We start from the raw sequence: 15148 nt of genomic DNA, 5'->3' as shown, positions 1-15148 counted from the left end.
AGCGCTCATTTATTTATTTTTTAGAAAAATAACCTTTCCCGTCATCTTTTTCTTAAAGATTTTGAAGATTGTGATTGCATCCTTCCTACCTTCTGAGCAGATGAGAAGATGTTGGCCATAGTCTAGAAGATGCTTGGAAACACCCAGTTGCTCCTCAGCTTGATGGCTTCGACTCCTCCAAAGACTCGCTGATTGCTTTAAAAAAGAAGAGAGAAGAATGTTCACCCTTTGTCATCTCATTATGCTTCCAATTCTGGCTTAAACAGCTCCCTAAAATGCTCTTTCTGCTTCTTCTCTGGTTCTTGAAGGAAAATGTTTGCGGGAACTTTAGTGCTTTGGTTTCTGCTCAGTCCAATGAAAGGAGGGTGGTGGCCTACATGCCGGGAGATATTATCATCGGGGCCCTCTTCTCAGTCCATCATCAACCGAGCGTTGACAAGGTCCACGAGAGAAAATGTGGAGAGGTGAGAGAACAATATGGGATCCAGAGAGTGGAAGCGATGCTTCACACCCTTGATCGCATCAACCAGAATCAAACTCTGTTACCCAACATCACCTTGGGTTGCGAAATACGGGACTCGTGCTGGCATTCGGCAGTTGCGCTTGAGCAGAGCATTGAATTCATCCGCGATTCCCTCATCTCGGCGGAAGAAGAAGAAGGGCTGATGAAGTGTGTCGACGGCTCTACATCTCTCTACCGCTCTAAGAAGCCCATTGTGGGTGTGATAGGTCCCGGGTCCAGTTCCGTGGCAATCCAGGTCCAAAATCTGTTGCAGCTTTTCAACATACCTCAGATTGCCTACTCGGCCACAAGCATGGACTTGAGCGACAAGACTTTATTTAAGTATTTCATGCGCGTGGTGCCTTCGGACGCACAACAGGCCCGTGCTATGGTGGACATTGTCAAGAGGTACAACTGGACGTACGTGTCTGCGGTACATACAGAAGGTAAGAAAGTTCTTCTTCTTTTGTTGTTGTTGTTGTTGTTTTTGTACATGAGGCTCCATGTTCCATTATATGCTCTCTCTCCTCCTGTGTTTGAATAGCAGAGACAGCACCGTCTGGATTTATGGTTTAATATTTAGGGTCGACCCCTGCTGCATTTTGCCTACGTTTCGTGAATGTCCTAATGATCTTATTTATCACATGTCCAAATACTTTGTAATTATTTCACTGGACAACCCGTGAACCTTTGGGGTCATTGCTTCTTTACTTAAGCAGAGAAAAAGTATTGCCACAGGCAGGCAAAATAGCATTGGAAGCAGGGGTGGACTTCAAATGTTTCAGCAATGGGTTCTCTCTCTAGTTGCTTGGTGGGCATGGCCATGGTGGGTGTGGCCTAGTCAGCCTCCTGCATCACGGTGGAGGGGCGGGGGGGGGGGCTATTTTGCCATCCCCAGGTTCTGGAAGCTTTCCTCGAGCCTCTGGGAGGGCAAAAACTGCCTCCCCTGGGCTTCGGTGGCCAGAAATGGACTTGTTTCTGGTTTTCCAGAACCTCCAGGAGACCCATTTTTCCCCCTCCCTAAGCCTCTGCAGGGGCCCTGTACTTACCCTATTTTTCGGAGTATAAGACGCACCTTTTCTCCTCAAAAACGAGGCTGAAAATCTGGGTGCGTCTTATACACTGAATGCATCATTTTTTTGCCTCCCAAAATCCTGTCCCCTTCACCAAAATGGCCGTGAAAAACAGGCCGATTTTTGCTCAATTTTGTTCCCTCCCAGCCCCCAGGAGCACTTACAAGCCTCCTAAAGGCTAGTCATGCCCTTTTTCAGGGGGGGGGGAATAGGCCCGTTTTTGCGAAAAACAGGTTGTTTTGGGGATGTCTGCAGAGTGCAAAAACTTTTTTTTATTTGCCTCTTCAAAATCTTGGTGCGTCTTATACTCTGAAAAATACGATAGTTTACATCCAAAATGGGCCGCGTAGAGTTTCTTGGGAGGGGAGGGGTGTGTGGGGCTAGCCAGGGGTGGGATTTGGAGGTTATCCGAACTGGCCATAACGTTAGCTACGGGTTCTGCCGAACCTGGGCGAACCCATAGCAGCCCACCCCTGATTGGAGCAGGAGCAACTTCCTGCAGGCTTCCCCATCGACTTTGTTCCTCCTCTGTCTTTCCTTTCTTCCCTCTCAAGTAAACCAGAGGGGGAAACATGATTAGATGGGTTTATTTTACTTTATTATAACAACACTTAATATTGCAAGTCTGAAGTATGACCGTTTTTCACACTTACAACCATTGCCGCATCCCCATGGTCATGTGGTCAACATTCAGCTGCTTGGCAACTGACTCATTATTTATGACGATAACAGTGTCCCCGGGGTCATGTGATCTCCTTTTATGATCTTCTGACAAGCAAAGTTCAATGGGGGAGCCAGATTCACTTAAAACCATATTACCAACTTAACAACTGTGATCATATCATCACAGAATGTGGCAAGAAAGCTCGCAAAATGGGGGGGGGGAATAGTCACTTAACAAATGTCTCGCTTAGCAACGGCAGTGTTGGGCTCAATGGTGATTGTAAGTCGAGGGCTAGCTATATATCGCCCAGCAAGTGTATTTGGGAACAGCTATTATTAATTCGTTGTTTAAGCAGTGTATCGTGTCTGTTACCATGATATGTTTGCATACCTCATAATAATTAAAAGGCTAACGATGTATTATATTGCGTGGATCCAATAATAGACTAAAGGTAAGTCTTTCCATGTCTTTTAGGCAACTACTTGCTCCATCCGCAGATTTAAACATCTGTATGATCCCATTACAAGGGACGCGGTGTCTCAGTGGTTAAGATGCTGAGCTTGTCGATCAGAAAGGTCGGCAGTTTAGCAGTTCGAATCCCTAGTGCCAAATAATGGAGTGAGCTTGTCCCAACTTCTGCCAACCTAGCTGTTCAAAAGCACTGTAAAAAAATGCAAGTAGAATAATAGGAACCACCTTTGGTGGGAAAGTAACAACATTCCGTGCGCCTTCGGTGTTTAGTCATGCCGGCCACATGACCACGGAGACGTCTTCGGACAGCGCTGGCTCTTCGGCTTTGAAACGGAGATGAGCACCGCCCCCTAGAGTCTGGAACGACTAGCACATATGTGCAGGGGAATCTTTATCTTTAAACTACTTAATTTTGTGTGTCATACCCTGCCTTTCTTGTAAGAACTGGACATCTTTTTTCTGTTTATTGTGGGATTTGATGGGGCTGAGAGAAAGAAGGTCTAGCCCAAGCCACCATAAGCTGCCATGAACTAGAATCTGGTTTCTTCACTGCAGCACTTTAATCACTATTGCAAGCTCACATCAAGCTAATTCAATCGCTTGGGATTAAAAAAGAGGCGATCTCATGGATTGTTCATTGAGTAAAGAACAGGAATTGGAGAATAGGAGTCAAGGAACAATTTTCAAATTCTAGAGAAATTTGGAGTGAGGTCTTCTAGGAGGTCAGTGCTCAGGCTGCTGTCTGCGGAGATTCTCAATCATCCAGGTCATGGTTGTCCCCAAAAGTGTTTTTTTTTTCAAAAGTCAAATGAACTTCCTTGGGTTTTCCTTGAAGACGTTTTGCTTCTTATCTAAGAAGCTTCCTCAGTCAGAACTGAAGAACCTTCTTGGATGGGAAGCAAAACGCCTTCAAGGAAAAAAAAAAACCCAAGAAAGTCCATTTGGGTGGTAGGTTTTCATTAGCATAGAAATGAGATTTGCCATTCTTGACCCGGGGAACAGGAGATGTCACAATAAGTTGAGGGCCATTGACGTCAATCTCCTTAGCCAGCTCGTCATGAGTTGAACTTGATGCTAATGGGAAGAAGGTTTTCCATGTCATTAACCAATGAAACAAAGCACTTAACCCAAAAGTCCTTTAGTTGACATTATGAAAATGCCTGGCTAATTAGCTTAATGAAACAGGCCCACCGCCAAGCTATTCATCACAATGATGGCAACTATGAAGAGATAAAGGTACATACAAATTGGGTTACACAACAAGGCCAACACTTGGTAATTGAGGACACTAGATTCTTTGGGTAGATAAGCATCTTGATCATGTCCAAAATAAAAAAATTATCTAGTGATACCAGTTGACCAATCACATCCGCAAGATGTAAGGAATAAGACCTCCAGCCTCTTGTGATGTGCTGGAATGGAAACATTTTAGGGTGTTCCATGGAGAACTTGTTCATTCATGTCCCATGATGTTTTGTAGAATGCTATCCTAAACAGTATCTTTGGGTCAAATTTTTGAGTTACTCTTCCAATCCAATCTTGTGTCTTATGTCCTGTGGTTCTTTTGAAGTTGCAGTGCTTATCCATGAAGGCACATTGATTAAATACAGTATTGACGCTGAGCTTGTCGATCAGAAAGGTCGGCAGTTCGGCAGTTCGAATCCCTAGCGCCACGTAACAGAGTGAACTCCCGTGACTTGTCCCAGCTTCTGCCAACCTAGCAGTTCGAAAGCATGTAAAAAATGCAAATAGAAAAATAGGAACCACCTTTGGTGGGAAGGTAACAGCATTCCATGTGCCTTCAACCTTTAGTCATGCTGGCCATATGACCACAGAGACATCTTCAGACAGTGCTGGCTCTTCGGCTTTGAAACGGAGATGAGCACTGCCCTCTAGAGTCAGGAAAGACTAGCACATATGTGCAAGGGGAACCTTTACTTGTACCTGTTGTATTGAATCAAGGAACTAGGCTAAGTATAAACCGCAATCTAATAATTGAGCCACTGAGAATACTCCCATCAACTTTGATAGAGCAAGTCACTTATATATAAACAGACAGCAAATCCCTTCCAGTACGTATGATGTTACTTAGTTGGGTAAGAAAACCACCAAGCTCAGAGAGAACCAGGGACCCCATAATTCAATCCTGAGATTGTCTTCTGTGACAGAGTTGGTTATTTCTCATGGAAGAACCTTCACAGTCGAGCCCCAGGGAAATCAAGAGATTCAGGCAGTTCAAATAAGTATAAAGATTTATTGCTCGTTACAAGAATCTGACCAACTAACAGTCAAGGGAAATGAGCGGGAGATAAGAAATGCATTCAAGGTGGGCTGGATTTAGATCTCTAGTGGATGTGCAGGGGCTTATGATTTATGACATACATCTACTATAATATCTGTGGGAAGCTACTAATAGTGCATGTTAGAATTTTACTGCTAACGTTAGAATATTTGTTCCCATTTTCTTCCTCCCAAATTCCATGGAGGTATCTAAAAAAGATCCACCAAGTCAATGCGCTAGAAGATTTGATGGTTATGTGGCACTGGTTGTGGACTTACAAAATGAGCCATTTGGTCTATAATGAGAAATAGTCTTTGTGTGTTGGCCCCAATCCAAATAAATTAGTTGTGCTAATGAAGTCCCTGTGATTTCACAGGCAGCCAGTTAAAAAAATTAAAAGTTTGTTTGGAACAGTGCCTCTAAAGGCTTCTTTCTTGTTAAAATATATATTTTTTTCATTTTCATTCTAAGAAGTTTATTTCACATTTCTCCGTGAAGCTGCTGAGATAGCTAATAACCAGTTCGTTGTATAAAATTCAGTAAAACAAATGATGATTCAAAGATGAAAAAAAAAAATGGAGAAACAAACAGCAGTAAAACAAATTAGAGTTGCACCCACTAACAACTTCCTAGCAATAAAACGTTTCAACTGCTCACTCCCTGAGCCTAGGATCCATGCTTCAATAGCTTCCCCTCTCATCAAAGGAAATTAAATTTATAATGGACTTTCCAATGAGCAGCAAACTTCCCAGAGAGAAGATTTTTGGGGGGCGAGCTACAAACTTTAGATGGAAATCCCAGTTTTATTAAATGCATACTTTTCTCCAGCCAATCAAAATTTGAGATCGAACCTCCCAGGAATCTCTATGCAGCCCGTTCATAATGCCAGGTAAGTGCTTGGGGGGAGGAAGGGGGGGAGGACCTACTAGAGCAGAGGTGTCCAAACTTTTTGCAAGGAGGGCCAGATTTGGTGAGGTGAAAATGTGTGGGGCCGATCATTCAGCCTGACATTCTTTGAACCCTTAACATTAAATGCCAATTAACTACCGTATTTTTCGGAGTATAAGACGCACCAAGATTTTGAAGAGGCAAATTAAAAAAAGGTTTTTGCACTCTCCCCAAAATGGCCCATTTTTCACGAAAATGGACCTTTTTTTTTAAGAGCATGAATAGCCTTTAAGAGGCTTCTAGAGTGCTCCTGGGGGCTGGGGGGGGGGGCAAAGTTGAGCAAAAAATGGCCCGTTTTTTGCTCATTTATGCCCTCCACAGCCCCCAGGATTACTCTGAAAACCTCCTAAAGGCTATGCGCAGCCATTTTGGTGAAGGGGGCAGAGTTTTGGGAGGCAAAAAATGCTGTATTCAGTGTATAAGATGCACCCAGATTTTTAGCCTCTTTTTTGAGGGGAAAAAGATACATCTTTATACTTCGAAAAATACGGTATTTTATGAAAGACTAAACAAATAACTCCAGTGGGGAGAAGAGGCTGCGGGCCGCTTGAAATTTGAAAAAGGGCCACATTTGGCCCACGGGCCGCATTTTGGACATGCCTGTACTAGAGGTTCTGGAAGTCTGGAAACGGACCTGTTTCTGGCCTCCAGAGGGCCTCTGGAGCCCGAGGAAGCAGTTTTCACCCTCCTAGAGGCTCGAGGAAAGCCTCCGGAGCCTGGGGAGGGTGAAAAATGTCTCCTCACCCCTGCCGTGGTGCAGGAGGCCAACTAGGCCATGGCCATGCCCACCCAGAAACGGGACAGTCAACTCATTGCTGCAGTTTTTGAAGCCTACCCTGATCAGATTCCATGCATGGAATGTCTCTGTGACTATATAGGACAGACGGGGAAGTAACCACCAGATTGCAAGAACACAAGCGAGTGGTCAGACGAGGAGACCTGAATTCATTTGTAGCATCACGCTGTAATGATTCAATTTTGCAGCTACTAAGATTGTTGGACGAGCAAGCACAAAAACAGCCAGGGAGGTGATTGGGAAACCGGCCCTTTGTCAGTCAATAGGAGTGCTGATTTACCACCAGCCTATCAAGTACTTAGAAGGCCAGGTCTGGGCAGCACAAACCAACGACAGCTAAAGTCTTAATAACCAGCTAACACCCCAGTCAAAATCTAAAAAAGCCACATACAATAGGCACCACCTAAATACCACACACAGAACAGCCCAAAGTACACAGTTTGCTAGAGAGAAATTGCCTGAAGATGGATCACAGCATGACTCAGAAGACGAAACCTCTAGTCTCAGTGACCAACCCAGATTGGATCCTACAAAAGTAAAAGAAACATTTGCAAAGGGGAAAAAAACATTAAAATGTGTATGGGTAAGTGACATTCTCTATGTTTCCCAAGGTTTGCTTTGGGATAAATTTGTGCTAAATATTTTGCTTTGTTCATGGAGGCTTGAGAACAGCTAAAAACAAAAGTGTTTGAAAGAGAGGCTTTTTCTTGAAGGATAAAACTTATGGCAACTTTGTCTTCCTTCCTTCCTTCCTTCCTTCCTTCCTTCCTTCCTTCCTTCCTTCCTTCCTTATTTCCTTCCTTATTTCCTTCCTTTTTTCTTTCTTTCTTTTTTCTTTCTTTCTTTCTGTTCTTCTTTCTTTCCCTTCCTTCCTTCCTTGAATTTATTTTGCCGCCTATTTGCCCGTGGCGACTCAAGGTGGGTTACAGAATATAAAACCACATTTAAAACAATAAAAAACTAATAAAAAGAATCAAATAAATTAATACAATATAACAAAATCACCCCCCTCTCACCCCCGCCCCAGCGACAGGAGATCACACAAGCCATTTAATGGACTCCATCCCACTCTGGGTTCCCCAGGCTCAGCTGGCAGAACCAGGTCTTCAGCGCCTTCCGGAAGAGTTTTAGGGGTGACGGTGTTCTAATCTCTTGGGGAAATGATGTTCCAGAAAGAGGGAGCCACCACGGAGAAGGCCCTTCTTCTGGGTCCCACCAGGTGTATCTCCCTAGGGGATGGAACCCATAACCTTCCCTTCCTCCCCATTCTGATGGGTCGGGTAGATGTGACTGGCGAGAGACAGTCCCTGGGATCAACTGGTCCCAAGCCATCAAGGGCTTTAAAGGTGACAACCAGCACCTTTGATTGCATTCAGAAGCAAATCGGCAACTAATGTAGCTCTTGCAGGAGAAGTGAATACTGCATTCAGTTCTGGTCACCACGATGTAGAAAAGATGTGGAGACTCTAGAAAGAGTGCAGAGAAGAGCAACAAAGATGATTAGGGGACTGGAGACTAAAACATATGAAGAACGGTTGCAGGAACTGGGTATGTTTAGCTTAAGAGAAAGAAGGACTAGGGGAGACATGATTGCAGTGTTCCAATATCCCAGGGGTTGCCACAAAGAAGAGGGAGTCAAACTATTCTCCAAAGCACCTGAGGGCAGAACAAGAAGCAATGGGTGGAAACTAATCAAGGAGAGAAGCAACTTAGAACTGAGGAGAAATTTCCTGACAGTGAGAACAATTAATCCGTGGAACAGCTTCCCTCCAGAAGTTGTGAATGCCCCAATACTGAAAGTCTTTAAGAAGATGTTGGATAGCCATCTGTCTGAAATGGTATAGGGTTTCCTGCCTAGGCAGGGGGTTGGACTAGAAGACCTCCAAGGTCCCTTCCAACTCTACTATTGTATTATTATTGTATTAGTGATACATGCAGAAGTGGTACTCAGCCGGTTCAGACCTGTAGCCAAAATTGCAGATGGGCCTGCCCCCTGCCATCCTATTTAGGCATGTTTTTGAGGCCAGGCGCATGTGCGGAAGGCGCATGCCTGAGCAAAGTGCATGCGCAGAAGCCAGTGGGCATGCATGTGGTGAACCGGTGGTAACAAAATGTGAAACCCACTGCTGGATACTTGTGTAAACCAGGCAGGCCGCTGCAGTTTGCACCAGTTGGAGCTTCCAGATACTCTTCAAGGGCAGCCCCATGTAGAGTTTGCTGTAATACAAGTTACAGTAAGTTATTAGCAATACAATTGAACATCCAACCAAATTTGAAATGCAAGAAAACCCACGTTGGTTAGCCAGTGCACAGGTACGACAAAAATCATGTTTCAAGTATTACAAAGTCCTGTGTGTCCCTTAGGGGGGGAGCTTATTTGGAATATCTATTGGGTAAAGCACCAATACAATTATATTTCTGTTGTCCTTATTGTTCTCCGTCCAGGCAGGAAATTGTGCAGGTGATAAATTTGTGCTCTGGCATTTCCTTTGTTGAAAATGTCCTTCATCAAGTGTTTGTTGACCAGTTGCAAAGTTCAGCCTTTGGGAGAGTGTCAGAGAGGAGGGTTGACTCCCCCCCCCAAATGTATTGGAAAGGTTAATTGGGATTGCTTGTGACAGAAGCGTATAAAATTATGCATGGTGTGAACAGGAACACATTTTTTTCACCTTCTCTCCGTGTAAAAACTCAGATCAAAGGACATCCGGGAAAGTTGGGTCATAAGAGATTAACGAAGGAATCAAATAACTATGCCTTCTCATCCATGTGTAATTGGAATTTTATCACCAGACCTGGAGATAAAATCAATCAGGATTACTTTTAGGGAGGTGAGGAAATATGTGGAACACACAGTTGCTGTGAAACATAAAGTCTCTGAATTAATTTCCAATATGGGCTATAATATAGTCCCTCAGTACATTTGCAGGAACCATTCCACTGGTTAATTGCCCTCATTGTCAGGAAATCCTTCCTTAGTTCTAGGTTGCTTCTTTCCTTGATTAGTTTCCACCCATTGCTTCTTGTTCCACCCTCAGGGGCTTTGGAGAATAGCTTGACTCCCTTTTCTTTGTGGCAACCTCTGAGATATTGGAACAATGCTATCTTGTCTCCCCTAGTCCTTCTTTCTCTTAAGCTAAACATACCCAGTTCCTGCAACCGTTCTTCATAGGTTTTAGCCTCCAGTCCCCTAATTATCTTTGTTGCTCTTCTCTGCACTCTTTCTAGAGCCATTACACTTTTTTAATATTGTGATGACAAGGGGTGGGCTTCAAAAATTGCAGCAACGGGTACGCTGCCCCGTTGCTGGGTGGGCGTGGCCATGGTGGGTGTGGCCTAGTTGGCCTCCTGCACCATGACGGGGGTGGGTGGGCGTTTTCTGCCCTCCCCAGGCTCCGGAAGCTTTCCTTGAGCCTACCCTGGGCTCCGGAGTCCCTCTGGAGGCCACTGATTATACATTATATCAGCGGTTCTCAAATAGTGGGGCGCGCCCCCCTGGGGGGGTGCGAGGCTCCGTAAAGGGGGGCGCGAAGGCTCCCTTTCCATCTGGGTGCAACGGCGGCGGCGTGGGCGAGGCACAATATATCCCGCCTGGAAGTGGCAGCACTTCGGACTGTGGATTTTCATTGGAGCCGCAGGCTGGAGCTGTGCAAGAAGCCTGCTCGGGCGGGGGTGGGAGGGAGGGAAGCATGGCTGTCCCAGGCTTCCCTCCCTTCCCCCCCCCCCCCCCCCAGCCCAAGCAGACTTTTTGCACAGCTCCAGCCCGCGGCTCTGATGAGTCTCTGAGCAGTCCCCAGCGCTGCCACTTCAAGCCGGGATATATTCTGCCATGCCCTCGGCGGCGTCTTTATGCAGGTAGCTCGCCTCCCCGCCAGCAGCTCCACCACCAGGATTCCGTCTGGAAGCGGAAGCGCAACAGCCGCTGTTGGGGAAGGGACAAAGGGGCGGCGGTCGCCCGATCTTGCCACCGCCACCCCTTCGCCCCTGGGATGCTGGAGGAGCTGCTGGCAGGGAGGGAGGGAAGAAAGGGAGGAGGGAGTAAGGATAGACAAGCAAGAGGGAAAGAGGAAAGAAGGCAAGCAGGCAGGAAGGAGGCAGAAGGAAGGAGGGAAGAATGGAACTGGAAGGGAGGCAGGGAAGGAGGGAGGGAGAAAGGAAGGATAGGAGGATAGGGAAAGAGGAAAGAAGGCAGGCAGGCAGGGGGAAAGAGGAAGGAGGGAACTGGAAGGGAGGCAGGAAGGAAGGGAAGGAGGAAGGGAGGGTGGAAGGAAGGATAGACAAGTAAGAGGGAAAGAGGAAAGAAAGCATGTGACTACGGTGGGAGACGAGGAAAGACCGTTGTGCTATGTTATGCAGAGGTGTACTTATAACAATTTTATAGACAAATTATACTATTTACAGTCGCGCGGGGGGGGGGGCGAAATGTTTTCTTCTTCCTAGGGGGGGCATGACAGAAAATAATTGAGAAGCACTGCATTATATTAACATTTCTAATTTAATGAGGAAAAAATAATATGAATACTATTGTTATGAAACATGGTAAAATCTGTGCTAAAGAAAACATATGGGGCCATTTTTTTCATTAGTGCAAAAAAAAGCTTTTTCAGATTTAGACTATACATATTAGGTATGTTGGCCACCTGAGTTATTTAGGATAACAATAAAGGTGGAAAATGAATGAATGAATGATAAACAAATAAATATCCTGCATTCGTGACTACTTTTCTAGTTTTTCAAAACAATTCTTTGAGCACTGTTTCCTACCTGATATAACCCAGCTTCTCAAAGACAAAACTTTGGTGTATCACTTAGCATAATATTGACGTCTTTAAATGACTTCCCTATTAATTTCACTTATTTAATTCATTCATTCATTTCCTGTCTTTATTATTTTTACTCAAGTTGGTGAACATATCCAACATACCTTCCTCCTCCTATTTTCACCACATCAACCCTGTGAGATGTGTTGAGTTGTGACAGAGTGATTAGCCTAAAGCAGGGGTGTCCAATGCTGGCTGGGGAATTCTGGGAGTTGAAGTCCACAAGTCTTAAAGTTCCCAAGTTTGGACACCCCTGGCCTAAAGTCACCCAGCCAACTTTCACGCGGAGGCGGGACTAGAACTCACAATCTCCTGGTGATTGGCCCAAAGTCAGTCAGCTGTTTTTCATGCCTAAAGCGGGTCTAGAACTCACGGTCTCTTGGTGATTGGCCCAGAATCACACAGCCAGCTTTCATGTCTAAGGAGGAACAAGAACTCACAGTCTCCCAGTTTCAAGCCTGGTGCCTTAACCATTAGAGCAACCTGGCTCTCAAACTTATATTATCAAACCGACATTAGAATATTGTTCCAAAGAGATGCGAACAGGAGATGGGACTTTTCTATGTACAGACATAGCTGCCATTTTGACTTTTTTGACCCCTACTTGCCAAAAAGCAAGATTCTCTCAACCACCTACTCTATATTCCAATTTTTGTTGCAGTAATCTTTGGTCACGACTCCTGTTATTTTCCGTTCTGAATTACTCTCTGCTCTTTTTAAATACATTCTCCCCTTAAAGGATTATGGTATCTGCCATATACAGGTAGCCCTTGACTTATAAACATTCGCTTAGTAACCATTCGAAGTTACAACAGCACTGAAAAAAAGTGATTCATGACCGTTTCTCACACATATGACCATTGCAGCATCCCCATGGTCGCATGTTCTAAATTCAGATGCTTGGCAACTGGTATGTATTTGTGACGGTTTCAGTGTCCCGGGGTCATGTGACCTCCTTTTGTGACCTTCTGACAAGCAAAGGCAAGGGGGAAAACAGGTTCGCTTAACAACCGTGTTACTTAGTTAAAGAACTGCAGTGGTTCACTTGACTGTGGCAAGAAAGGTTGTGAAGTGGAGTAAAACTCATTTAACTTGCTTAGCAACAGTTGTGTTGGGCTCACTTGTGGTAGTAAGTTGAGGACTGTTTGCTGTTCGTTTCATACTGGGGCCCAACCATGACAGAGCCACCCTGGAGGAACAAAATATCACCTGAATGTAAATCCTGAAACTATTTCCCTTGGTATCCGTCCCTTCCGATTGTCAAAATATTGCTATTGATATAGTCTCCCTATAATTGTTACTACAATTTTGTTTTCATTTTACAACTTTGTAATCCCTTGCTTTGGGGTAGAGTTGGGGGCGACTGAATGGAGCTGAGCATTTACTGGCCAGATGCCCTTCCTGATGCCTATGTGGAGTTCACAGCAGATATTTTCTCTTTGCAACAAAGGTGGGCTGCTAATTTTTTCACTACCGGTTCGGGCACGCTGTTGCGCACTCTTCTGCATGTACACAATGCTTCTGTGCATGCACAGAAGCGTCCGGGTGGATGGGCGGAGCCTCCTGCCACCACTACTACCAGTCCGGCCGATCCGGGCCAAACTGGCAGCAACCCACCTCTGCTTTGCATCCTGATAGAGAAACATCTGTTGCTGCCTAGGATTGAACTCTCAACCTTCTGAGTGGGAGGTGAGCATCTTCACCTCTAGGTCACCATGCTGCTCATAATTGTTACTGCAATCCTAGAGTGGAAAGCTGGGACAGAGCTAAATATTAATTAGTGCCATAAATTAATGCCTCCATCCAAAAATCAAAATTCTGCTGCAAGCCACTGACTGATGTTGTCAAATCTTGACATTTAGTGTCTTTCGACTGTCAGATATGGCCAAAATTTTATTTTGTTAAAAAGTGCCTGTTGCCCACACATTCACACATACACCTACACACATGCACTAGTTAAAAACGTCCAATATTGATTGATATTACTCAGGTACTGTTAAATGTTGGCTGATAATACTTAATCAGTTTTCACTTACTGCCAAATCTTGTTTACTACAGTGAAAGTTAAATGCCACGGCTGAATAGAAAACACTTTCCCATTGTAGTAATATCAGGGAAAATGTTTCTCAGCATTATTTATGGATGAAGTCTTGGAAGGAAATTTTCAGGTAGGGAAGTCAATTAACCTTGACCACTTACCAGCAGAAAGTCATAATAGAGAAGGAAAGAACAGATGTTGGGCATGCCAACCTGTCTTGATTTTCAGCAAGGCTACGGTTGAGAAAGATTCCTCTCTGAAATCCAAGAGAAACTGTGAGGGTGACCTCTGGCCGACCAAGCACTGGTCCATAATTGGTGCGATGGGAGTTGCCATCTGAAATATACAGTTTCCTGCAGCTGGTATAACCTAAGCTAAAGGAACTGATAACCATTGGAATACAGTTTCTGCTCTGATCTACTATAGCAGAGGTTCCCAACCCCAGGGCTAAGGCCTGTTCATAACTGGGTTGCGTACAGGTTGTCCTTGGGTTATATCTGCTGGATATAACTCCACATTGGTGACAAGAAGAGCATCCGGCCAATAAACACTCACCTGCATTCAGTTGGCTAGACTCTACCCGGCAAGGGATTATGGCAGGGGTGAAATGCAACAGGTTCTGGAGAACCGGTAGCAGAAATTTTGAGTAGTTAGGAGAACTGGCAAATACCACCTCTTGCTGTCCCCAGAGTAGGGTGGGAATGGGGGATTTTGCAGTATCCTTCCCCTGCCATGCCCACCAAGCCACGTCCACAGAACCGGTAGTAAAAAAAAATTAACTGGATTATGGGGTCACTTAATGAAGATCATAATGGTGGTGATTGCATTTTTATTCTACCTCTTGAATAAAGGTTTTAAGAGTAAGAGTGGTTTGTTGTGGAAGGGGAAAATACAAAACCTGCAAGGGGCTATTCTAGAACTCGAGTAGACTAGTATCTGGGTTCTATGAAATATGGTCTCTGAGTAGAGAATAATGAAGGCATGCAGATAAAATTAGTCTTGATCTTCCCTAATGTTTAGTGTCAGGGTTCCAACCAATGCTCTAATGCAGGGGTGTGCAAACTTGGCAACTTTAAGACTCCTATCTAAACCTTAAAGTCTTAAAGCTGTCAAGTTTGAACACCCCTGGGTTTTTTTCTAAAGGGTTAGGGGTGCAAGGGTCTTGTAACTTCACAGCTTTAAGACTTGCATACTTCAATGCCAGAGTTCCTGAGCCAATATGATTGGAGGAGGAATTCTGGGAGTTGAAGTCCACAAGTCTTAAAGCTGTCAGGTTTGAAGACCCCTGGGGTTTTTTTTTTCTAAAGGGTTAGAGGTGCAAGGGTCTTGTAACTTGACAGCTTTAAGACTTGCACACTTCAATGCCAAAGTTCCTGAGCCAACATTTTGGTTGCTAAGCAAGAGCGTTGTGAAGCTGGCTGGGGGATTCTGGGAGTTGAAGTCCACAAGTCTTAAAGTTGCCAAGTTTGGACACCCCTGCTCTAATGCAATCAAGAGTCTTAAGCCATCAAGCAATAAAATTCCAGTCTTTTCTTAGGAGCACCATGTCAGCATTACC

At 44.7% G+C, this 15148-nt stretch overlaps 1 protein-coding gene across 1 annotated transcript in view; it reads left to right on the top strand.

Annotated features, from left to right (window-relative positions):
- Positions 1–275: 275 nt before the first annotated feature.
- Positions 276–15148, top strand: part of GRM5 (glutamate metabotropic receptor 5) — a gene marked incomplete at both ends in the record, with an annotated part of 241386 nt that continues 226513 nt past the window's right edge. The window contains 1 exon segment of the mRNA XM_081952370.1: positions 276–948. Coding sequence (XP_081808496.1) covers positions 276–948 — 673 coding nt within the window.

This window comes from Natrix helvetica (genome assembly GCF_964273705.1).
Source record: "Natrix helvetica genome assembly, chromosome: 4".
NCBI classification, from domain to species: domain Eukaryota; kingdom Metazoa; phylum Chordata; class Lepidosauria; order Squamata; family Natricidae; genus Natrix; species Natrix helvetica.
This window is presented reverse-complemented; position numbering and strand designations above follow the sequence as displayed.